Genomic DNA, 25,177 nt, shown 5'->3' with positions numbered 1-25,177 from the left:
ACTTATTTTTTCATACATAAAGTAATTAATATTACAAATGACACACACACTCCACTTTTAAGATCTGTGCAATAACTGCAAGACAGAAATGGCATCTAGACACATTCAGTATAATACAGTTAACACTATATTAACCAGTCTTCATTGTAACTCTTGCAGTCACCTGGCTTCTCGAGTTGCTAACAGAGTGGTGATAAGACGATTTTTTATAGGTAGTCTGTGCAACGAATCCCACATATCACCTGCAAAAGAAAGTTGGAATTATATACAATGCATAACAGATTGTTTAATCTGCATTATGTCTCTTTAAATTGTTTGTCTCTTTCAGCCTTACATATACCTTTCAGTCATTTCTGTGGTGGGAAATGGCCAATGTGGAAACAAAAAAAGTGGTCACTACCATGGGTAAAGCATTAAGTCTGTGCTAAATTACTGGATAATTTTGTAGTAGAGGATACCCTTTTAATTTAAGGTAAGCATACACTTCTATTCTTGAAATGAGCATAGACATCCAGTTTCTATGCAGTGGGATAATACTGTTACAATATTTGTCACAAATAAGCATAATTTGTCACAATTAAGAATATTTAAGAAAATTCTTGTTTTCTAAAATGTTTTCAATAATTTATATTTTCACAGTTATTTGGAAATACTACAATAATATTCATGAAATTGAGGTACTGTATATGATAAAAATACTTACTAAGGGATCCAGCAAGAGATTCTGTGTGTAATGCAACTAATATGATCTGAGCTAGTCTATCAAGCGACATGTTGATAACCTCTTCATTTTCTGGTCCACAGCTTCTGATTCTTTCACACACAGCATCAACAACACTGGTTACATGTTTGGGACATAATACCTGCAACCATCATTGCCATTTTATTATAAAAATAAGTATTTAAGCAAATCATATGTACGATAGATATTCTGTTAATTACAATTTTATTAAAAGATTCTTATCATTGAGAAATCAGTTTCCAAACTTTCAGTGTAGCATTATAATGTTCTCAAGTATAATTTTTTTATTTAGTTTGATGCTGTTGTCCAAAATGCAATATGCATTCCCTTAAAACTCTTGCCAAATACCTTGTACATTTACTGTAAAAGAATTTCCAGGAAACATTTTACCTAAGTATCAGAGCGTTGTTTAGTGCATAACTGATTGATTGGCAGAAAAAGATTGTAAAATATGAGTGCATGCATATGTACAGGAACTACGAGCACAGGTGGCAAAATAGTAAATGATTCCTTATGTACTGTATGTTGTTGTTTACCTGGAGTTTACCTGGAGAGAGTTCCGGGGGTCAACGCCCCCGCGGCCCGGTCTGTGACCAGGCCTCCTGGTGGATCAGAGCCTGATCAACCAGGCTGTTGCTGCTGGCTGCACGCAAACCAATGTACGAGCCACAGCCCGGCTGATCCGGAACTGACTTTAGGTGCTTGTCCAGTGCCAGCTTGAAGACTGCCAGGGGTCTGTTGGTAATCCCCCTTATGTGTGCTGGGAGGCAGTTGAACAGTCTCGGACCCCTGACACTTATTGTATGGTCTCTTAACGTGCTAGTGACACCCCTGCTTTTCATTGGGGGGATGGTGCATCGTCTGCCAAGTCTTTTGCTTTCGTAGTGAGTGATTTTCGTGTGCAAGTTCGGTACTAGTCCCTCTAGGATTTTCCAGGTGTATATAATCATGTATCTCTCCCTCCTGCGTTCCAGGGAATACAGGTTTAGGAACCTCAAGCGCTCCCAATAATTGAGGTGTTTTATCTCCGTTATGCGCGCCGTGAAAGTTCTCTGTACATTTTCTAGGTCGGCAATTTCACCTGCCTTGAAAGGTGCTGTTAGTGTGCAGCAATATTCCAGCCTAGATAGAACAAGTGACCTGAAGAGTGTCATCATGGGCTTGGCCTCCCTAGTTTTGAAGGTTCTCATTATCCATCCTGTCATTTTTCTAGCAGATGCAATTGATACAATGTTATGGTCCTTGAAGGTGAGATCCTCCGACATGATCACTCCCAGGTCTTTGACGTTGGTGTTTCGCTCTATTTTGTGGCCAGAATTTGTTTTGTACTCTGATGAAGATTTAATTTCCTCATGTTTACCATATCTGAGTAATTGAAATTTCTCATCGTTGAACTTCATATTGTTTTCTGCAGCCCACTGAAAGATTTGGTTGATGTCCGCCTGGAGCTTTGCAGTGTCTGCAATGGAAGACACTGTCATGCAGATTCGGGTGTCATCTGCAAAGGAAGACACGGTGCTGTGGCTGACATCCTTGTCTATGTCGGATATGAGGATGAGGAACAAGATGGGAGCGAGTACTGTGCCTTGTGGTAAGTTTTCATTCATATTTAAAGATGTAACTGAAACTAAAATAATATCAGCAAGACATTTTTGTAAATAATAATCACAATAATAATGAATGTACTGTAGTTTAATTTTTCATATTTTCCTTAATTAAAAAAAGCTCTATAACAGGTATAAGTTATCAGTGATAAGATTTCTGGAGTTTATCTGGAGAGAGTTTCGGGGGTCAACGCCCCCGCGGCCCGGTCTGTGACCAGGCCTCCTTAGGTCAGTGTCCCAGGATGCGACCCACACCAGTCGACTAACACCCAGGTACCCATTTTACTGATGGGGAACATAGACAACAGGTGGAAAGAAACACGTCCAATGTTTCTACTCTGGCTGGGAATCGAACCCAGGCCCTCACCGTGTGAAGCGAGAGCTTTAACCACCAGGCCACCAGAGCCCCTGTTGTTGGGATTTTTAACCCAAAGAGTTAGCCACCCAGGATAATCCTTAAATCTTGTACCCCAAGGATGCAATACACAACAACTGGCTAATACCCAGGTACCTACTTACTACTAGGTGAACAGGGACACCAGGTGTAAGGAAACATTGACCAATGTTCCCACCCATGCCAGGGATTGAACCAAGGACATTCACTATATGCATTGCCAACTGAGCCATACCTCAAACGTATCACACTACATAAAGTAAATGAAATATTGTTCTATTTCTATTTAGTGTATCTGCATTTGTTATTCACCAACCACAAGGAAGGAAGTTATGGGATGGGCATAAATAGTGCTGTGGCTTGAGAGATCACTAGCATTCCTGTCAAAAAAAAAAAAAAAAATCTATATACAGTGGAACCCCAGTTTTCATCTGGTCCGGTTATCATACAATTCAGTTTTCAACCACTTTTTTCGGTGAAATTTTCCCCGTTTTTTGTAGATCCGCTCAGAAATCATCCATACCAGACACCTGCAGGATGCGGCTGCTCATAAGTTCGTGACTCAGTCTTCTGCCTTTGTTACTCATAAAGGGTGGTTATGATGGTGGTAGAGGGTGATAATGGTTGTGATGTGGTAGAGGGTGATAATGGTTGTGATGGTGGTAGAGGGTGGTAGTGATGGTGGTAGAGAGTGGTAGTGATGGTGGTAGAGGGTGGTGGTAACTGTGGTAGAGGGTGGTAGTGATTGTGGTAGAGATAACCTCTCCTCCCTCTCCCCTTCTTGCCGTCTTCCATGTGCCAACAAGAGTCTTCAATAAAGGTAAAAGTGATTTAAATGTTCATTTATCCATTTCATTAGTGCTTTACATTTATTTCTCATGAAAAAGAGGACAAAGTATACAAGGTATGATACAGCATGTACTAAAAGTAGTTTGTTAGATTATGTATTGGTGGATAAAAGGTTGATGGGTAGGCTTCAGGATGTAAGTGTTTATAGAGGGGCAACTGATATATCAGATCATTATTTAGTTGTAGCTACAGTTAGAGAAAGAGGTAGATGGGACAAAAGGAAAATGGCAACAGCAAGTAAGAGAGAGGTGAAGGTGTAAAAACTAAGGGAGGAGGAAGTTAGGGTGAGATATAAACAACTATTGGCAGAAAGGTGGGATAGTGCAAATATGAGTAGTGGGGGGTTGAAGAGGGTTGGAATAGTTTTAAAAATGCAGTATTAGAATATGGGGCAGAAGTTTGTGGCTATAGGAGGGTGGGTGCAGGAGGAAAGAGGAGTGATTGGTGGAGTGATGAAGTAAAGGGTGTGATAAAAGAGAAAAAGGTAGCTTATGAGAGGCTTTTACAGAGAAGTGTTATAAGAAGAGTAGAGTATATGGAGAATAAAAGAAAGGTGAAGAGAGTGGTGAGAGAGTGCAAAAGGAGAGCACATGATAGAGTGGAAGAGGCACTGTCAAGAAATTTTGCAGAAAATAAGAAAAAAAATTGGAGAAAAACAAGTTAAGAAAGTCGAGGGAAAGAATGGATTTGTCAGTTAAAAAGGGAGTAGGGGAGTTAGTTGATCTGGAGCTGGAGGTATAGATGGCATCTTTTAAATGTCGATGAAGAAAGGGAGGCAGTAATTTTATGCACTGGCCAGGGAGGTATAACATCTTTTAGGAGTGAAGAAAAGCAGGATGTGAGTGTGGGGGAGATATGTGAGGCATTACATAGAATTAAAGGGGGTAAAGCAGCCGGAAATGATGGGATCATGACAGAAATGTTTAAAGCAGGGGGGTGGGATATAGTGTTGGAGTGCTTGGTATTTTTGTTTAACCCTTAAACTGTCCAAACACAGATATACGTCCACGTGCGGGGGGGGCTCCGAACGTAGATCTACATTTTTTTACATGCTTTCAAATGGGGAAAATTAAGGTCGGAGCACAACGCACATGAACATAGATCTACGTTTGGACAGTTTAAGAGTTAATAAATGTATGAAAGAGGGGAAGGTACCTAGGGATTGGCAGAGAGCATGTATAGTTCCTTTATATAAAGGGAAGGGGACAAGAGAGATCGTAAAAATTATAGGGGAATAAGTTTACTGAATTCTAGGTAGTAGGTTGGTAGACAGCAACCGCCCAGGGAGGCACTACCGTCCTGCCAAGTGAGTGTAAAACAAAAGCCTGTAATTGTTTTACATGATGGTAGGATTGCTGGTGTCTTTTGTCTGTCTCATAAACATGCAAGATTTCAGGTATGTCTTGTTACTTCTACTTGCACTTAGGTCACACTACACATACATGTACAAGCATATATATACACACCCCTCTAGGTATTCTTCTATTTTCTTTCTAGTTCTTGTTCTTGTTTATTTCCTCTTATCTCCATGGGGAAGTGGAACAGAATTCTTCCTCTGTAAGCCATGCGTGTTGTAAGAGGCGACTAAAATGCCGAGAGCAAGGGGCTAGTAACCCCTTCTCCCATATAAATTACTAAATTTAAGAGAAACTTTCGTTTTTCTTTTTGGACCACCCTGCCTTGGTGGGATACGGCCGGTGTGTTGAAAGAAAGAAAACATACAAGGTTTCAGGTGCGTCTTCCTACTTATACTTACACTTAGGTCACACTACACATACATGTACAAGCACATATATACACACCCCTCTGGGTTTTCTTCTATTTTCTTACTAGTTCTTCTTCTTGTTTATTTCCTCTTATCTCCATGGGGAAGTGGAACAGAATTCTTCCTCCATAAGCTATGCGTGCTGTAAGAGGCGACTAAAATGCCAGGAGCAAGGGACTAGTAACCCCTTCTCCTGTATAAATTAATAAATTTAAAAAGAGAAACTTTTGTTTTTCTTTTTGGGCCACCCTGCCTCGGTGGGATATGGCCAAACCATACCCCCGGCCGGGATTGAACCCGCGGTCATAGAGTCTCAAAACTCCAGCCCGTCGCGTTAGCCACTAGACCAGCTAGCCACAATAAGATTCATCCAACTAGGTATATTTCTACACCATAGGAAGGTTAGCACAGGCACCTCTGTGACCACAAATGCAAGTTTTTACAGACGAATCTCCAGCTAGTGTGGCCGTGACGAACTCTAGCTCAAGTCCCTTCACTGCCGTCAACATGACTCAAGAAATCGTAATGACACGATTGTTTGCAATCGTGTCATTACGATTTCTTGAGTCCAGATATGGCCAGTTTGTTGAAAGAAGAAGTTTACTGAGTGTACCAGGAAAAGTATATGGTAGGGTTATTATTGAAAGAATTAGAGGTAAGACAGAGAGTAGGACTGCAGATGAGCAAGGAGGCTTTAGAGTGGGTAGCAGATGTGTAGATCAAGTGTTTACATTGAAGTATGTATGTGAACAGTATTAGATAAAGGTAGGGTAGTTTTCACTGCATTTATGGATTTAGAAAAAGCATATGATATAGTGGATAGTGGAGCAATGTGGCAGATGTTGCAAGTACACCTACCATCCGACTTACGACCGAGTTCGGTTCCAAGAAACCGGTCGTAAGTCGAAATGGACGTAAGCCGAAGTTTACTACTGAATATCAACATCACATTTTTGTAATGACTTTACTTTATTGTTTTATTTTAGTATTTCATGTTTTACTTTACTTTTTATGCTGTTAGTACTGTATTTTATACTTTAAGGTTTAGGATAAACACTGTGTACAGCACAAATAGTTGTTTATTTCCCAGAAATTTGGCATAAAAATCACGGTCGTAAGTCGAGTGGTCGTAAGTCAGATGGTAGGTGTATATGGAATAGGTAGTAAGTTACTAAATGGTGTAAAGAGTTTTTATGAGGATAGTGAGGCCCAGGTTAGGGTGTGTAGGAGAGAGGTAGATTACTTCCCAGTAAAAGCAGGTCTTAGACAGGGATGTGTAATGTCACCATGGTTGTTTAATATATTTATAGATGGGGTTGTTCTCCATGGGGAAGTGGAACAGAATTCTTCCTCCGTAAGCCATGCATGTCATAAGAGGCAACTAAAATGCCGGGAGCAAGGGGCTAGTAACCCCTTTTCCTGTATATATTACTAAATGAAAAAGGAGAAACTTTCGTTTTTCCTTTTGGGCCACCCCACCTCGGTGGGATATGGCCGGTGTGTTGAAAGAAAGAAGAAAGATGGGGTTGTAAAAGAAGTAAATGCTAGGGTGTTGGGGAGTGGGGTGGGATTAAATTATGGGAAATCAAGTACAAAATGGAAGTTGACAAAGTTACTTTTTGCTGATGATACTGTGCTTATGGGAGATTCTAAAGAAAAGTTGCAAAGGTTAGTGGACGAGTTTATGAGGGTGTGTAAAGGTAGAAAATTGAAAGTGAACATAGGTAAGGTGATGAGGGTATCAAATGATTTAGATAAAGAAAAATTGGATATCACACTGGAGAGAAGGAGTATGGAAGAAGTGAATGTTTTCAGATATTTGGAAGTTGACTTGTCAGCAGATGGGTTTATGAAGGATGAGGTTAACCATAGAATTCATGAAGAAAAAAAGGTGAGTGGCGAATTGAGGTATTTGTGGAGACAAAAAACATTATCCATGGAGGCAAAGAAGGGAATGTACAAAAGTATAGTGGTACAAACACTCTTATATGGGTGTGAAGCTTGGGTTGCAAATGCTGCAGCAAGAAGGCAGCTGGAGGCAGTGGAGATGTCCTGTCTAAGGGCAATGTGTGATGTAAATATTATGCAGAGAATTCGGAGTGTGGAAATTAGGAGGTGTGGAGTTACTAAAAGTATTAGTCAGAGGGCTGAAGAGGGGTTGTTGAGGTGGTTTGGTCATTTAGAGAGAATGGATCGAAGTAGAATGACTTGGAGATTGTGTAAATCTCTAGGAGAAGGAAGGCAGGGTAGGGGTCATTCTCGAAAAGGTTGGAGGGAGGGGGTAAAGGAGGTTTTGTAGGCAAGGGGCTTGGACTTCCAGAAAGCATATGTGAGAATGTTAGATAGGAGTGAATGGAGATGAATGGTTTTTGGGACCTGACGAGCTGTTGGAGTGTGAGCAGGGTAATATTTAGTGAAGGGATTCGGAGAAACCAGTTATTTTTATATAGCCAGATTTGAGTTCTGGAAATGTGAAATACAATGCCTGCATTTTAAAGGAGGGGTTTGGGATAATGGCAATTTGGAGGGATATGTTATATATGCTTCTAAATTGTTGTATGTGGGTGCCTCTGCAAAGACAGTGATTATGTGTGAGTGAGGTGAAAGTGTTGAATGATGATGAAAGTATTTTCTTTTTGGGAATTTTCTTTCTTTTTGGGTCACCCTGTCTCTGTGAGAGACAGCCGACTTGTTGAAAAAAAAAAAAAAAAAAAAAACTTGAGTGAAAAGACCAAAGCTGTGGGCAAATAATTAACGGGAGTTTCAGAGTCAGCTGCACATCCCAAGACACACAGAAAGTAGTAGGAGTACTTGCACTAATCATTAAGCAGTACACATACCTGCTTTTGTGTCATGCGAGCACGGACAGAAGGCACATTTTGCAACGTATGAAGAATGGAAAGATGAAGCTGAGAATACAAATTAGTGCTTTCTGATGGTCCTAATTTTGCTGAAGTTGCTTTATCAAAAAATCCTTCAGCTTCCATCAGTTTAGGAAGACTTGATCTTCTTCCCTGTGATTCTGAGCAATTATTTGTGTTTTCAAAGAATGGAGCTTCCACACACCACCTGAAACACAAACCCAAGAGTTTATACGAGAGTTACAGAGAACAACATTATCTTTGGAAATTAAAATGTTGATGTACTATTAACAGTGACAAGAAGAGAGTAAAAAAACTGGCATAAAATAGTTAGAAAAAGAAAGAAATAACAGGATGTAAATATCTATAGAGCTACTCTATATCTATTTTTCAGAGTAATTTGTGCTCTGAGGAATCCAAATTATTAACAAAAACTATTGGGAGAAGGCTGACTTGTTGAAAAAAAAAAAATGAAATGAAATGCCAATTTCTTTCTTATTCTGAAAATTTTTGAACAAAAAAAATAAATACATACAGGAGGGCCCAGCTTTTCATTGTTTCGCCTTACGGCGTTCCGCTAATATGGCGATCTCAAATTATGACCAAAACTTTCTATATGGCAAGTGGTCTTTCAAATACAGCGCAGGCCACCCAGTTTGTTTACATTCTCCATGAGCACATCTCTCTATTATGTAATAAAAATCACTCTTGGGCACATTAAATGTCCAATTTTACATCAATATAGACATTTTCATTAAACCATCTATGATATTTTCTTCAAAATTATATAAGTAACACATTACATAGCATATAAACATGCTGTTTATATGCTATGGAGGAGTGGTTGCTGAGTGGAGGGAAAACATTACGTAATACTGATAATAATCACTGATAATAATCACTCTTCGGCACATTAAATGTCTTACTTTATGTTAATATTGACATTTTCATTAATCCATCTATTATATTTTCTTCAAAATTATATAAGAAACATGTTACATAACATATAAACATTTTATGTTTATATACTATGGAGGTGTAGTAGCCGGGCAGAGGGAAAACATTACGTCACTCCCCTTAATACATAATGCTTTTGTTTACAATTCTTGGCTTGAATTATTCATTTCTTCTCTCTTTGTTTATGATGGCATCTAAAGGTAGTTGTTAGACACAGTTAAACTCAGTGAACATGGTATGTCGATGGTAATAATATGGCTCTGGGCCACATTAAATATTGTGTAGCTATGTAGGTAGGTGTAGGTACGTAACCCAGGCAGACTACATACCTACATTATTATTATAACTGATAATTATACATATGTGTACCTGTACCTAAGTAAACTTACACACTGTGCTGGCATGCAGGTACACATTAAAATCACTGAGAGTGTCTTATAGTCTTGAAGATGCCATATTAATAATGATAATAATAATGATAATAATAATGATAATAATAATAATAACAATAATAATCACTCTAAGGAACATTAAATATTGTATAAACCATTAATATAGACATTTTGCTTAATCCATCTAAATACGTCACAGTAGAATAAATTAACATAAATATGAAATGTAAAAATTATAGAGGAATAAGTTTACTGAGTATACCAGGAAAAGTATACCGTAGGGTTATAATTGAAAGAATTAGAGGTAAGACAGAATGTAGGATTGCGGATGAGCAGGGAGGCTTCAGAGTGGGTAGGGGATGTGTAGATCAAGTGTTTACATTGAAGCATATATGTGAACAGTATTTAGATAAAGGTAGGGAAGTTTTTATTGCATTTATGGATTTAGAAAAGGCATATGATAGAGTGGATAGAGGAGCAATGTGGCAGATGTTGCAAGTATATGGAATAGGTGGTAAGTTATTAAGTCCTGTAAAGAGTTTTTATGAGGATAGTGAGGCTCAGGTTAGGGTATGTAGAAGAGAGGGAGACTACTTCCCGGTAAAAGTAGGTCTTAGACAGGGATGTGTAATGTCACCATGGCTGTTTAACATATTTATAGATGGGGTTGTAAAAGAAGTAAATGCTAGGGTGTTCAGGAGAGGGGTGGGATTAAATTATGGGGAATCAAATTCAAAATGGGAACTGACACAGTTACTTTTTGCTGATGATACTGTGCTTATGAGAGATTCTAAAGAAAAATTGCAAAGGTTAGTGGATGAGTTTGAGAATGTGTGTAAAGGTAGAAAGTTGAAAGTGAACATAGAAAAGAATAAATTGATGAGGGTATCAAATGATTTAGATAAAGAAAAATTGGATATCAAATTGGCGAGGAGGAGTATGGAAGAAGTGAATGTTTTCAGATACTTGGGAGTTGACGTGTCGGCGGATGGGTTTATGAAGGATGAGGTTAATCATAGAATTGATGAGGGAAAAAAGATGATTGGTGCGTTGAGGTATATGTGGAGTCAAAAAACGTTATCTATGGAGGCAAAGAAGGGAATGTATGAAAGTATAGTAGTACCAACACTCTTATATGGATGTGAAGCTTGGGTGGTAAATGCAGCAGCGAGGAGACGGTTGGAGGCAGTGGAGATGTCCTGTCTAAGGGCAATGTGTGGTGTAAATATTATGCAGAAAATTCGGAGTGTGGAAATTAGGAGAAGGTGTGGAGTTAATAAAAGCATTAGTCAGAGGGCAGAAGAGGGGCTGTTGAGGTGGTATGGTCATTTAGAGAGAATGGATCAAAGTAGCATGACATGGAAAGCATATAAATCTATAGGGGAAGGAAGGAGGGGTAGGGGTCGTCCTCAAAAGGGTTGGAAAGAGGGGGTAAAGGAGGTTTTGTGGGCTAGGGGCTTGGACTTCCAGCAAGCATGCATGAGCATGTTAGACAGGAGTGAATGGAGGCGAATGATACTTGGGACCTGACGATCTGTTGGAGTGTGAGCAGGGTAATATTTAGTGAAGGGATTCAGGGAAACCGGTTATTTTCATATAGTCGGACTTGAGTCCTGGAAATGGGAAGTACAATGCCTGCACTTTAAAGGAGGGGTTTGGGATATTGGCAGTTTGGAGGGATATGTTGTGTATCTTTATACGTATATGCTTCTGAACTGTTGTATTCTGAGCACCTCTGCAAAAGCAGTGATAATGTGTGAGTGTGGTGAAAGTGTTGAATGATGATGAAAGTATTTTCTTTTTGGGGATTTTCTTTCTTTTTTGGGTCACCCTGCCTCGGTGGGAGACGGCCGACTTGTTGGAAAAAAAAAAAAAATAATAATAATAATAATAATATTATTATTATATTATTATTAATAATAATATTATTATTAAAAAGCACTAAACCCACAAGGGTCATGAATTGCTATATATAGAGTAAAGGCATACAAAAAGAATATTTTTCTACAGTTATCCCCCAGTTTGACTAGAGAAAACATAACTCTTCCAACACTATCTACACAGCTGCTTTGTAAACAAATCATGTTTACATCAATTTTTATTCTGTGAGTGTATGTATCATGTTTATATGCTGTGTAATGGGTTTCATATATAATTTTGAGGAAAATATCATAGATGGATTAATGAAAATGCCTATACATGTATTGATGTAAAATAAGACATTTAGTGTGCCAAAGAGTGGTTATTATTAAGTAGTATTGGCGTCATGAGTAGAGAGAGACTTAGCGATTTTAATGTGTACCTGCACACCAGCACAGTGTGTAAGTATATTTAGGTACAGGTACACATAAGTACAGTGGACCCCCGCATAACGATTACCTCCGAATGTGACCAATTATGTAAGTGTATTTATGTAAGTGCGTTTGTACGTGTATGTTTGGGGGTCTGAAATGGACTAATCTACTTCACAATATTTCTTATGGGAACAAATTCGGTCAGTACTGGCACCTGAACATACTTCTGGAGTGAAAAAATATCGTTAACCGGGGGTCCACTGTATAATTATCAGAGTACATATAAAATATGCAGTAACTTTAAAACACTTGAAATTTTGGAAAGTTTCCTGACATAATAGATGTGGTCACGGAAAATGTAAACAAACCGGGTGGGGGGCGCCGTATTTGAAAGACCACTTGCCGTATAGCAAATTCTGGTCATAATTTGACATTGCCGTATTAACGGAACGCCGTAAGGCAAAACGCCGTAAAGCGGGGCCTTACTGTATACATTTTATCGCTCTAGGGAGCTTAATGTCGTAGTAGGTGGGAGTGGCCAGGCAGGATGCCATGCCTTCCACACGACTTTCTACTTTTCACCTCTCACCCTACATTAAGACCATTAAGACTACAAATATTTAAAGGTTAGTAATGCGTGTGCTGTATATGCATTTTATCGCTCTAGGGAGCTTTAAGCATCGTAGTATAGTATGTGTGGGTGGGGTGGCCAGGAGGGCTACCACACCTGACTTTTTAGAGTAATACTACTCACCTTTTGCCCTACATTAAGACTACAAATATTTTGAGGTAAATAATGAGTGTACTGTGTGTGTATTTTACTTTTTAAAGCCTATTTCTATTGCTAACTTAATATGTTAGTGTAAACTTGTTATCTGGCATTTATATGCATTTATAAATGGAAAAAATGGAGTTCTGCTTTCCGGCGAAGTCTGCTTTCCGGCACTGTATATATTTGCAATGGAAAAATTCTAACCTGCCGAATAAAGTGGAGCCCCACTGTATATCACTTTGCTGCTTTACATATTTTCAATATTCAAGTGCAAACTGTACTTCTGAGAGAAGTTTTTGAATCCCTTCATAAATGTTACTTTGCTCACACTCCAACAGCACGTCAAGTATTAAAAACCATTTGTCTCCATTCACTCCTATCAAACACGCTCACGCATGCCTGCTGGAAGTCCAAGCCCCTCGCACACAAAACCTCCTTTACCCCCTCCCTCCAACCCTTCCTAGGCCGACCCCTACCCCGCCTTCCTTCCACTACAGACTGATACACTCTTGAAGTCATTCTGTTTCTCTCCATTCTCTCTACATGTCCGAACCACCTCAACAACCCTTCCTCAGCCCTCTGGACAACAGTTTTGGTAATCCCGCACCTCCTCCTAACTTCCAAACTACGAATTCTCTGCATTATATTCACACCACACATTGCCCTCAGACATGACATCTCCACTGCCTCCAGCCTTCTCCTCGCTGCAACATTCATCACCCACGCTTCACACCCATATAAGAGCGTTGGTAAAACTATACTCTCATACATTCCCCTCTTTGCCTCCAAGGACAAAGTTCTTTGTCTCCACAGACTCCTAAGTGCACCACTCACTCTTTTTCCCTCATCAATTCTATGATTCACCTCATCTTTCATAGACCCATCCGCTGACACGTCCACTCCCAAATATCTGAATACGTTCACCTCCTCCATACTCTCTCCCTCCAATCTGATATTCAATCTTTCATCACCTAATCTTTTTGTTATCCTCATAACCTTACTCTTTCCTGTATTCACCTTTAATTTTCTTCTTTTGCACACCCTACCAAATTCATCCACCAATCTCTGCAACTTCTCTTCAGAATCCCCCAAGAGCACAGTGTCATCAGCAAAGAGCAGCTGTGACAACTCCCACTTTGTGTGTGATTCTTTATCTTTTAACTCCACGCCTCTTGCCAAGACCCTCGCATTTACTTCTCTTACAACCCCATCTATAAATATATTAAACAACCACGGTGACATCACACATCCTTGTCTAAGGCCTACTTTTACTGGGAAAAAATTTCCTTCTTTCCTACATACTCTAACTTGAGCCTCACTATCCTCGTAAAAACTCTTCACTGCTTTCAGTAACCTACCTCCTACACCATACACTTGCAACATCTGCCACATTGCCCCCCTATCCACCCTGTCATACGCCTTTTCCAAATCCATAAATGCCACAAAGACCTCTTTAGCCTTATCTAAATACTGTTCACTTATATGTTTCACTGTAAACACCTGGTCCACACACCCCCTACCTTTCCTAAAGCCTCCTTGTTCATCTGCTATCCTATTCTCCGTCTTACTCTTAATTCTTTCAATTATAACTCTACCATACACTTTACCAGGTACACTCAACAGACTTATCCCCCTATAATTTTTGCACTCTCTTTTATCCCCTTTGCCTTTATACAAAGGAACTATGCATGCTCTCTGCCAATCCCTAGGTACCTTACCCTCTTCCATACATTTATTAAATAATTGCACCAACCACTCCAAAACTATATCCCCACCTGCTTTTAACATTTCTATCTTTATCCCATCAATCCCGGCTGCCTTACCCCCTTTCATTTTACCTACTGCCTCACGAACTTCCCCCACACTCACAACTGGCTCTTCCTCACTCCTACAAGATGCTATTCCTCCTTGCCCTATACACGAAATCACAGCTTCCCTATCTTCATCAACATTTAACAATTCCTCAAAATATTCCTTCCATCTTCCCAATACCTCTAACTCTCCATTTAATAACTCTCCTCTCCTATTTTTAACTGACAAATCCATTTGTTCTCTAGGCTTTCTTAACTTGTTAATCTCACTCCAAAACTTTTTCTTATTTTCAACAAAATTTGTTGATAACATCTCACCCACTCTCTCATTTGCTCTCTTTTTACATTGCTTCACCACTCTCTTAACTTCTCTCTTTTTCTCCATATACTCTTCCCTCCTTGCATCACTTCTACTTTGTAAAAACTTCTCATATGCTAACTTTTTCTCCCTTACTACTCTCTTTACATCATCATTCCACCAATCGCTCCTCTTCCCTCCTGCACCCACTTTCCTGTAACCACAAACTTCTGCTGAACACTCTAACACTACATTTTTAAACCTACCCCATACCTCTTCGACCCCATTGCCTATGCTCTCATTAGCCCATCTATCCTCCAATAGCTGTTTATATCTTACCCTAACTGCCTCCTCTTTTAGTTTATAAACCTTCACCTCTCTCTTCCCTGATGCTTCTATTCTCCTTGTATCCCATCTACCTTTTACTCTCAGTGTAGCTACAACTAGAAAGTGATCTGATATATCTGTGGCCCCTCTATAAACATGTACATCCTGAAGTCTACTCAACAGTCTTTTATCTACCAATACATAATCCAACAAACTACTGTCATTTCGCCCTACATCATATCGTGTATACTTATTTATCCTCTTTTTCTTAAAATATGTATTACCTATAACTAAACCCCTTTCTATACAAAGTTCAATCAAAGGGCTCCCATTATCATTTACACCTGGCACCCCAAACTTACCTACCACACCCTCTCTAAAAGTTTCTCCTACTTTAGCATTCAAGTCCCCTACCACAATTACTCTCTCACTTGGTTCAAAGGCTCCTATACATTCACTTAACATCTCCCAAAATCTCTCTCTCTCCTCTGCATTCCTCTCTTCTCCAGGTGCATACACGCTTATTATGACCCACTTCTCGCATCCAACCTTTACTTTAATCCACATAATTCTTGAATTTACACATTCATATTCTCTTTTCTCCTTCCATACTGATCATTTAACATTACTGCTACCCCTTCCTTTGCTCTAACTCTCTCAGATACTCCAGATTTAATCCCATTTATTTCCCCCCACTGAAACTCTCCTACCCCCTTCAGCTTTGTTTCGCTTAGGGCCAGGACATCCAAATTCTTTTCATTCATAACATCAGCAATCATCTGTTTCTTGTCATCCGCACTACATCCACGCACATTTAAGCAACCCAGTTTTATAAAGTTTTTCTTCTTCTCTTTTTTAGTAATTGTATACAGGAGAAGGGGTTACTAGCCCATTGCTCCCGGCATTTTAGTCGCCTCATACGACACGCATGGCTTACGGAGGAAAGATTCTTTTCCACTTCCCCATGGACAATAGAAGAAATAAAAAAGAACAAGAGCTATTTAGAAAAAGGAGAAAAACCTAGATGTATGTATATATATATATATGCATGTGCGTGTCTGTGAAGTGTGACCAAAGTGTAAGTAGGAGTAGCAAGATATCCCTGTTATCTTAGCGTGTTTATGAGACAGAAAAAGAAACCAGCAATCCTACCATCATGCAAAACAGTTACAGGTTTTTGTTTCACAGTCATCTGGCAGGACGGTAGTACTTCCCTGAAATTCAAAATTTTCTTGATAAAATAATGCAGTGAACTGTTGGGAAACCATTCTTACTTACTATGAAAAATTCTAAGTAAGAGATTTATTTCCTACAAGGCAATCTCTACACATTGTCAGCAAATTCAGTTCTACTTCAAGTTCAGACTCATTAATTACTTGCCTCAACACACTCCTGTTCACACACCACTAATTCCTGCACTATGTTATCTAAATTATTATGCAAATTGCTCTCTAAAAATCTGTGGTCACAATTGTGGCACAATTTAATAAGGAGCCATTTTACATTCCAGGATCTTCTGAAAAAGATTTGGGAAAATTTAAAAAATTATTTACAGTATATGACAAAATGAACAATGAAGAGAGGCCACCACTACCATAACTCTGCTCCTGTAACTACAAATTGGTAAGCACAAATTAATATTAAGTATTCACATGAATTAACAACAAATGCTAATGGGTGCAGCTGGGTCTAGACAGACAAGGCTAGCACAAGAACTGCTACCATCAGGCCCAGTGAGCTACAAGGTAAGGAATGTACTTAACTGAATCATACAAGAGCTATACTAATTTATTCTTTAATGTCTCACTTCTTAAATCAAACTTTCATAAATGAACAATTGTAGGAACTGACTATATTTATATTCATAACCAAAATGGAAGGGATATTGTATGATTATTAGTAAAAAGGATATGTGAATGGGTGGGCGTAACTAGGAAATACTTGAACAAGCTTAGGCTGAGTCCCAAATCTGCTAATTGTCTTTAGTTGAAGTTACAGTGTGACATTCATGTGTTTTGTCTAGTGATCCTGATGAGGCATTATCACCACTTACTTCATGAGGGGTGCAATAGGGGGTACGGCTGTCATGGGAAGAGAAACCCCTGGTAGTGAATGGGTAAGTGGAGCTAGGGCAAGATGAGGAGGAAGGCCAGGGACTCCTTTCAACCACCAAACAACAGTGCTTACAAGGGTTTCTGGTGGACGTTCACATATCTCCCCGCTCCCTGAAATTACAAGTTAAGTTTCTTAAAAGCCTTCCTGATCTACAGCACTTCAATTCTTCTTCTTCATATTTTCTTCTTCTTCTTCTTCTTCTTCTTCTTCTTCTTCTTCTTCTATTTGTGGGGAAGCATTAAACCCATGAGGGTCACACAGTGCTTGGAGACTGGGAGATAATCATGTTCAATCCAAGAGAGGATAGCTCCAATTCCTTGGATCAACACCTCTTCACCAGCATCAAGGCCCCTTTCTTGAAGGAATTAGTACTTCAGTATAAGTAGAATAAGATGGTGACATAAATAAACTATTACTATTTCTAACATACCAAGAATATTTAACAAAACAAAATGAATCCATTGATCAATGGATAAAGTACCACAAAAATCCTGGTTTCAATATGTACATCAGTTTGGTGCAGGTATACATGAGTGAGATAACCTCTCTGTAGAGCTTGGTTCAAGCTCACATTACACCATTTTTACACAAGTTATTAGGCATTTGTTTATGTTCCATTGCATTTCTTTGTTGCCTTGCATTACTTTGTACAACATGTAAATTCAATTTCCCTAAGTTCTTTCATGATCTAGTGTGAAATATCACGATCTTGTATATTTCTTTGTGTTTCGTCAAAATCCTTATTATGCCCTCCTTTATTATCTTCCTTTGGTTTACCATATTTCATGATCCTATGAATTATCTTATGATTCTGTAAGTAGTGATGAATGGTTTGAAAAACCGACAAGTTGAAGATTGAGACACTTATGCAACCTATGGGAATCTTTATTCAGGAAACGTTTCGCCACATAGTGGCTTCATCATGAAGCCACCGTGTGGCGAAACGTTTCCTGAATAAAAATTCCCATAGGTTGCATAATTGTCTCAATCTTCGATTCTGTAAGTATCCATTTGACCTTCAGTTTTCCTGGTTATATTCCATTATATACAGCACATTGTAGGTAGTAGGTTGGTAGACAGCAACCACCCAGGGAGGTACTACCGTCCTGCCAAGTGATGTAAAACGGAAACCTGTAATCTTGCACAAACATGCAAGATTTCAGGTACGTCTTGCTACTTCTACCTACACTTAGGTCACACTACACATACATGTACAAGCATATATATACACACCCCTCTGGGTTTTCTTTTATTTTCTTTCTAGTTCTTGTTCTTGTTTATTTCCTCTTATCTCCATGGGGAAGTGGAACAGAATTCTTCCTCCGTAAGCCATGCGTGTTGTAAGAGGCGACTAAAATGCCGGGAGCAAGGGGCTAGCAACCCCTTCTCCTGTATAAATTACTAAATTTAAAAAGAGAAACTTTTGTTTTTCTTTTTGGGCCACCCTGCCTTGGTGGGATATGGCCAGTTTGTTGAAAAAAAAAACATACAGTACATCTTTTCATTTCTAACAATTCTTTCATATATACCATGTCTGTGGTGAAACAAAGGAGAACATAGGGAAATGAAGCAATGTGTATAAACATGATCGATTAAGACAGAGATGAGGATTTTCTCATTGAAAAGATCTGATGTCATAAAAACAAACTGAACATACTGTACTATATGACAATGAAATTTTCTCCAAAATCCACCACCTCTTGATAGAGAATGACCAAACTCATACTGTATATACCTCATCACAAGTTGGCCATCTCCCACCAAGGCAGGGTGACCCATAAAGAAAGAAAATCCCCAAAAAGAAAATGCTTTCATCAGCATATTAATGTAAAATAATTATACTTTGTCCTCCATGGGGAAGTGGAACAGAATTCTTCCTCCGTAAGCCATGCGTGTTGTAAGAGGCGACTAAAATGCCGGGAGCAAGGGGCTAGTAACCTCTTCTCCTGTATATATTACTAAATGCAAAAGGAGAAACTTTCGTTTTTCCTTTTGGGCCACCCTGCCTCGGTGGGATATGGCTGGTGTGTTGAAAGAAAGAAGAAAGAATTATACTTTGTTACCATGTATGTTTTATGATAAGATTTCATTAAGAGTGGATGGCCTTGAATGGCAAATATCAATTGTTCCTTATATGTATATGCTAACATTTAGGCAATGGTAAGTAATTACAACTGATAGCATCACTAGATGATAGAAGCCAACTGGTTTAATGCACAAAGCTATTTCAGTTGCTTAATTCTATAAAATAAAAGAATTTGTTAATACTGATGAAGGAGACTTACCAACTTTGGCATAGAGCTGTGAGAGTGTTGTAATAAGATTAGCTGTGAAGAGAGGAGCCATAGTGGGCAAGGCACGAAGTGCTGCAGCAAAATGTGGTGGAGAGGATGAGGTGAACTGGAAATAGTCCTGTACTAAGCCTCGGCACACTTCTCCACTCCAGCTACTGAGGCAACATACTTGCTGTCACAAGAATAAAAAAAAAATCCCTATAAGGAATTTGTCCCATTCATATTTTCATGTTAAATGTGTGTTATTATATTCACAGGGTAAATACTAAATCATAGGTGCTCACAGGAAGGGATAAGAGGAGGCATTTTCTCCTCTTGCATTTCCCAAGAAAATGGCATTTATAGCTCACAAAGACTGGCTATTGCTGGCTATCTATCTCTTGTTAGCAAGTTAAATACTATTATATAGACTGACATACAGCTTTCAACTGATGAGTTTTTAAGCAGATTTTTTGCATCTAACAAAAGTACGGTTTAACTCCTGAAAATACTTTTGTGGTTGCCAGTGTGCTAAACTCATAAGAACTGCACCTGTATGAAAAGACAAAACTGCAAGGCCCCAAGATAAGTACAGTACAATCATTCCTTCAAATTTGCAGGCTTTCACATTTGTGGATTTCAATTATCCAATGTTTTTACTGATGAGCAATTGATGGACAACTTCAATTATCCAATGTATTTATCTGATTTGATAGCTTTTCTATACCAATAATTTTTTTTTATTTTAGTCAACATTTCTTATAAATGCCAATATTATATTAAAGGTAGATGGTCTCTGAAACACAAAATAAACCCAAATCTGCAACAAAATTTGTTGTTCCAACTTAATTACCTTAATCATTTGCAGTTTATAATTTCTCAGGACCACCAGGAATGTAACTCCCTATGAATGTTGAGAAACGACTGTATTAGGAGGTGGTGATAGAGTATAAGTGATTCAGACATCTAAACTGCACACACCTACACACAAATTCTTGTGCTCCATTGGTCAAACTAATGATATTAGTGCTTGTTACTGATATAAAAAGTGCATATATATGGAGTATATGGAGTATAATAAAATTAAGGAGTAAAAGAAAAAACATCAATAGGTTGTAATATAACACTTGGGGGGTAGCAGAAAGTGGCAATTTAATCTGACAAAAGCTCATATTTACAATTAAAAAGTGCCCATGAAGTTTCTATAAACAATATTATAGAAAAGCAAAACTGACAGCCAAGGTGGTCATGCACTTATCACATGCAGACACGAAACTGCTTGGTTGGCATACAACAAGACTTCATTAAATATTAGAAACATCAAACACAGGCATACCTTGCTGAGCAGTCAGGGTTGGTTCCAAGATCTGAGAACATTATGGAGACAACATTCAATGGGGTACAGTACATAAAATCCTTTCCTAATGCATCAGCTGCCTCCTACCAAGGTAGGGTAACACAGAAATGAATTCATATTCACATAATTCATTCAGCACCTGTCTTGCCAGAAGTACACAGACATCACAGTTCAAATGATCCTCTGAAATGCAACATCCCCTTAGATGATGATGTTGGGATATCAAAGGCATAATTCAAAGGGCAAAGGAGGGGTTGCTGAGGTAGTTTGGGCATTTAGAGAGGTCGGGGAAGAATAGGATAACAAGGAGTAAAAATCTGAGGAGGAAACAAGGAGGGTTAAGGGTTATCCCAGGAAAGGCTGAGAGAAGGGGTAAAGGAGGTTTGGACTGGTAGGGGCTTGAACATCTAGCAGGTTTGTATCAGTTATCATGGGTGGAGACAAGTGGTTTTAATGGTTGAACATTGTGTTGGGGTGTGAGCAAGGTAACATATATGAAGAGATTCAGGGAAACCAGTAAGCTGTAGTCCTTGAGGTGGGAAGTACAGCTCCTGCACTTTGAACGAAGGGTGAGGAGTCATTTGAATTGTGATATCCATGTACTTTTGGCAAGGCAGCAACTGAACGACGGTAAATGCATTTCCTTTTTTTTTTTGGTCACCTTCCACTGGTCCTTCCACTGGTGGGAGAAGCTGGTGTGGTAAAAAAGTATACTATTTGTGAACATATTTCAAAGAGTAACTAAATAAAAACCAACCTGCATCCACACTGCTGTGGCTTCTAGCACAGACACATTGTGCGTAGCAATGGCTAGAGACACCAAAGCTGAGAGTATGCGGAGTTTGTGTGGTGTACGAGGATCATGTGAAGATGGATGGAACAAAGTGATAAAGAGAGAATTGCGAGCAGCAGTATCCACTATCTTTCCTAGGTGCTGTCCCAGTTCTCGTACTACTACCAGTTCTTCCACTGGTCCTACAGCCTGTTTCAGAGAAATTTATCATAGTATTCAGAGCAAACAAAAAAGTTACTTTTTTTAAACATTTATTTAAAGGACAAAAAGGCATAATACTGTGACTTGAACAATACATAAATAACTTGCACCTAGGAGAAAGAAACTTATGACAACATTTCGGTCTGACTTGGTGACTAGTTAATGGCCCAAGTCATACTGAAAAGTTGTCGTAAGTTTCTTTCTCCTAGGTGCAAGTTATTTGTGTATTTACTTAAAGATAAATGTTACTACATTAAAATGTGGCACTCTTCAAAAACTCAAAACATGATCTCTTTCTCTCTCTCTTTTGTATTGCCAATCATGTAATATGCAGCCTCTCCTCACTTAGTGACGTACTCGCTTACTGACAACTCTGACTTACAACGGGCTCTCTGACTGATATTCATACCTAAATAATGTATATTAGAGCTGATTTCCTCTATTATGTGTATTACAATATACAGTACACTACTTTATAAACATTTAAAAATGTACTAAAAATTTTATAAATGGTGCAAAGGTGACATTAAAACAATATCAAGATGGTTGACACAAACCCACAACCATTAGCGATGAATTCGTTTATTGATGTGGCCTTAGGAATGGAACTCTGTCGTTAAATGAGGAGAGGCTGTATACAGTAAATGAAATTCTAATTTCCAGAATGATGGTGAGAGTATCCTACTAGATTTATTGTACACCATTCTCTCCTAAACTTTAAGTGTTAGTTTAGTATACTGCATATCTAGAGAGATTCCTAAGACTGCCACTTCACTTCTTCACTAACCCTGTTCTTATAGATCACAAGATCCATTTCTTATTAATATACAAGACTGTCTGCATTCTTTATTATCCTTAATGCTTCTTGTAGCTAATTCATTCCTTCTCTATTCCGGCAAGGTTCAAAAACTTCCACTATGATTTTCTCATTTAATTTCACTGAAAAAAAGACTTATTGCAAAAAATAATGCTCAGCTTTACAAAAATCACTTTTTTATTTTACCTCATTTCATTTATAATTTATGTTTATGTATTACTCTCTTCTAACACCTATACAAATTTTAAAGCACTTCAAAAGAAGCGCCAAATAACAGTTTAAAAATTTCTTAGTGAAATAATTTTCCATTAGTGTTCATCATTTATCTATTCATTCATCTATCAGTTGTTACCATGTACTGTAGTACAGTACTTCATAGTTGCTTGAATCAAGGCATTTTAACTTGTCTTTATTAACTGAAACTAAACCCATAAAAAACTAGTAAAAATTTGTTTTTGCTCAAGAGCTGTTGATATACAGTAGGTCCCCATATATGAACTAATGTGCTCCTGAAAATCATTTGTTAATAGAGTAGTATTTAGAACTCTAAACCTATTTCCCCACAGACACTAATGTTATAATCAGGATGTGTTCACCAACCAAAATACAAGTTTCCCTCATTTTATGTTGTAGTGGTGAATTCTATATCTATCATAATTTAATTAACAGTTCTAAAAATGAAAATGAAAACAAGGTATTGTATTTAGATGAATTAGTCTCTCTCTTCCCTTCCTCCCTCCTATTTCTTTCTAATGTTCCTTTACCTCCCTCTCTCCCTCTCGCACTCCCTTACTCCCACTTTTTTTTCAATGCATCTGACACACTTTTTACAAATGCTCTCCCTTCCTCTTACTGCTATAAGAGGGAGGAAGAGCAAAACAATTTATTGAAAATAATTTTTGCTTGAATTTTTGCAATGATTGTACAGTATCTAAAGATCTGCATTCCTAAGTACAGTAATTAGTTTCAAAGTGCCATGATCATAAGTGCAGGTGATTTTGTCTGGAAAAAGGACACAAGTACAACTAATGTGACATTTATTATGGCAACGCTTCACTCTCCAGGAGCTTCGTCAAGCCGTTACAAACAATACATGGACACAGAGGGTATACATAGGCTTTGAGTGAGGTGTAACACTAGTGGTAGTAGTAGTAGTAGCAGTTGGTAATTCTACCACCATTAATACAACAGGTGATTTTAAGTTTGATGCTTGAAAGCCAGGAACCTATTGTATATCCAGTTAACAAATTCATGGATTTATAGCCATCCTCCAAAATATTCCCTTTTCCAATATACTGTACATTATAAAGTAGAATACATAAAATATATCAACAAAAAAATTAGGAAAATAATGTGAATAAGATACAGTATGACACTCACCCTTATTTTAGAAGACCTTGAGTCTCTACAGCAGAATATATATCTATCCATGATATGCTGTTGAACATCATGTAGATGAGGAGCAGGGGGCATAGCCAACACCTCCTCTGTTGGAGATATCATAATTTAATAGAAAAAATTAATGACTTCAAATACATACACAATACGTAACAGCTTTCACAAGAAAGATCGAATAAAACCACAAGCAAAATATCAGAATTTTAACATTTGTTAAATCAAGGGTTTACCGTAATTTGAATTCTTAGTATTTTATTACCTAATTTGCGTAGACCTAGTCGTACACATGGTGGGAAGTCACTTAACTTCAATTCACTCAGATCAACAGACATGTTCACGTTTCTTCATTAATCTGCAAAAAAATTTAATATGGTAAGCAGAGTATTTGGTGTGGAATTATACTTAATTATTCTGAACTCATGCACAATAATCACAACCTAGTTCAATATTTTTTTTCTTCTGTTTAAAGAAATTATTCATGGTATTATTGTATATAAAACACTGACAATATTTTGATGAAAAATAATCAAGATATGTTGTACAGATTCAGCCCAGATTTAAAACCGAATCCTTCAGTAATGAACCAGTGGAACTACCATTTGAACCATGAACCAATCCCCAATTTCTTGGATCAAGAGTCTTTTATCAGCATCAAGGCAACTCCCATGATTTAAACTAGGGCTGAAACTACTTAAAACTAAAGCTTTATATAGCTGTAAAGCTCTATTAGCTTGAATTTTATTATATAACCGTTAATTAATAGCAACCAAAGAGTAATTTCTGTGTTTAATACAAACATGTATTACATTAATTTAATTTAGAAGAGATGTCTGTTAAAAATAAATAAAAGTTTCCAGAGAATGAATAAGTAAGTTTTTTTCAGGTTTATTCAGGTACAGGTACACATAAATAGTTACATAAATTGTCATACATAGCAGCATATATATAGATTACCTAGGATGACCCAAAAGTTTTCTCAAGTAGCACTTCTACAAAGAACTTTTTTTTCAGGATAACTAACTACCACTATGTAAGGATATATGCAGCTTAATTAAAGGTCTCTTCTACTTCCGAGGACTGCAAGAGTTGTAGTGTGGTGGGACAGTTCTCTTGTTGTTGTTGTTGTTGGGGTTTATAGGGCCACTGCCAGTGTACGC

The 25,177-nt window shown here is 38.1% G+C and overlaps 1 protein-coding gene across 3 annotated transcripts; it reads right to left on the bottom strand.

Annotated features, from left to right (window-relative positions):
- On the bottom strand, positions 1–25,177 carry LOC128690295 (integrator complex subunit 15). 3 transcript variants are annotated; one of them, XM_053778910.2, is made up of 9 exons: positions 24,975–25,177; positions 24,280–24,372; positions 24,003–24,109; positions 21,569–21,793; positions 19,467–19,647; positions 17,120–17,291; positions 8,195–8,423; positions 704–863; positions 1–242 (listed from the first exon to the last, which is right to left on the bottom strand). In XM_053778910.2, the coding sequence occupies exons 2-9, from the start codon at positions 24,350–24,352 to the stop codon at positions 160–162; spliced, it is 1,230 nt and encodes a 409-aa protein (XP_053634885.1). In that variant the 5' UTR covers positions 24,353–24,372; positions 24,975–25,177; the 3' UTR covers positions 1–159. The 3 variants fall into 3 exon arrangements, with proteins under 3 accessions (XP_053634885.1, XP_053634886.1, XP_053634888.1); XM_053778911.2 differs by having other exon boundaries at positions 25,089–25,157; XM_053778913.2 differs by lacking the exon at positions 704–863 and having other exon boundaries at positions 7–242.

Source organism: Cherax quadricarinatus, chromosome 32, assembly GCF_038502225.1.
Source record: "Cherax quadricarinatus isolate ZL_2023a chromosome 32, ASM3850222v1, whole genome shotgun sequence".
NCBI classification, from domain to species: domain Eukaryota; kingdom Metazoa; phylum Arthropoda; class Malacostraca; order Decapoda; family Parastacidae; genus Cherax; species Cherax quadricarinatus.
This window is presented reverse-complemented; position numbering and strand designations above follow the sequence as displayed.

What these genes read in the sequence shown, in the direction of transcription:
- LOC128690295 (XM_053778910.2), bottom strand. Translation starts at nt 24,352, where the DNA reads ATGTCTGTTGATCTGAGTGAATTGAAGTTAAGTGACTTCCCACCATGT. An exon ending in CCACAGCAGTGTGGATGCAG is followed by an intron (nt 19,648 to 21,568) that starts GTTGGTTTTTAT and finishes TTCTTGTGACAG; the next exon opens with CAAGTATGTTGCCTCAGTAG. An exon ending in ATCTCTTGCTGGATCCCTTA is followed by an intron (nt 243 to 703) that starts GTAAGTATTTTT and finishes TTTCTTTTGCAG; the next exon opens with GTGATATGTGGGATTCGTTG.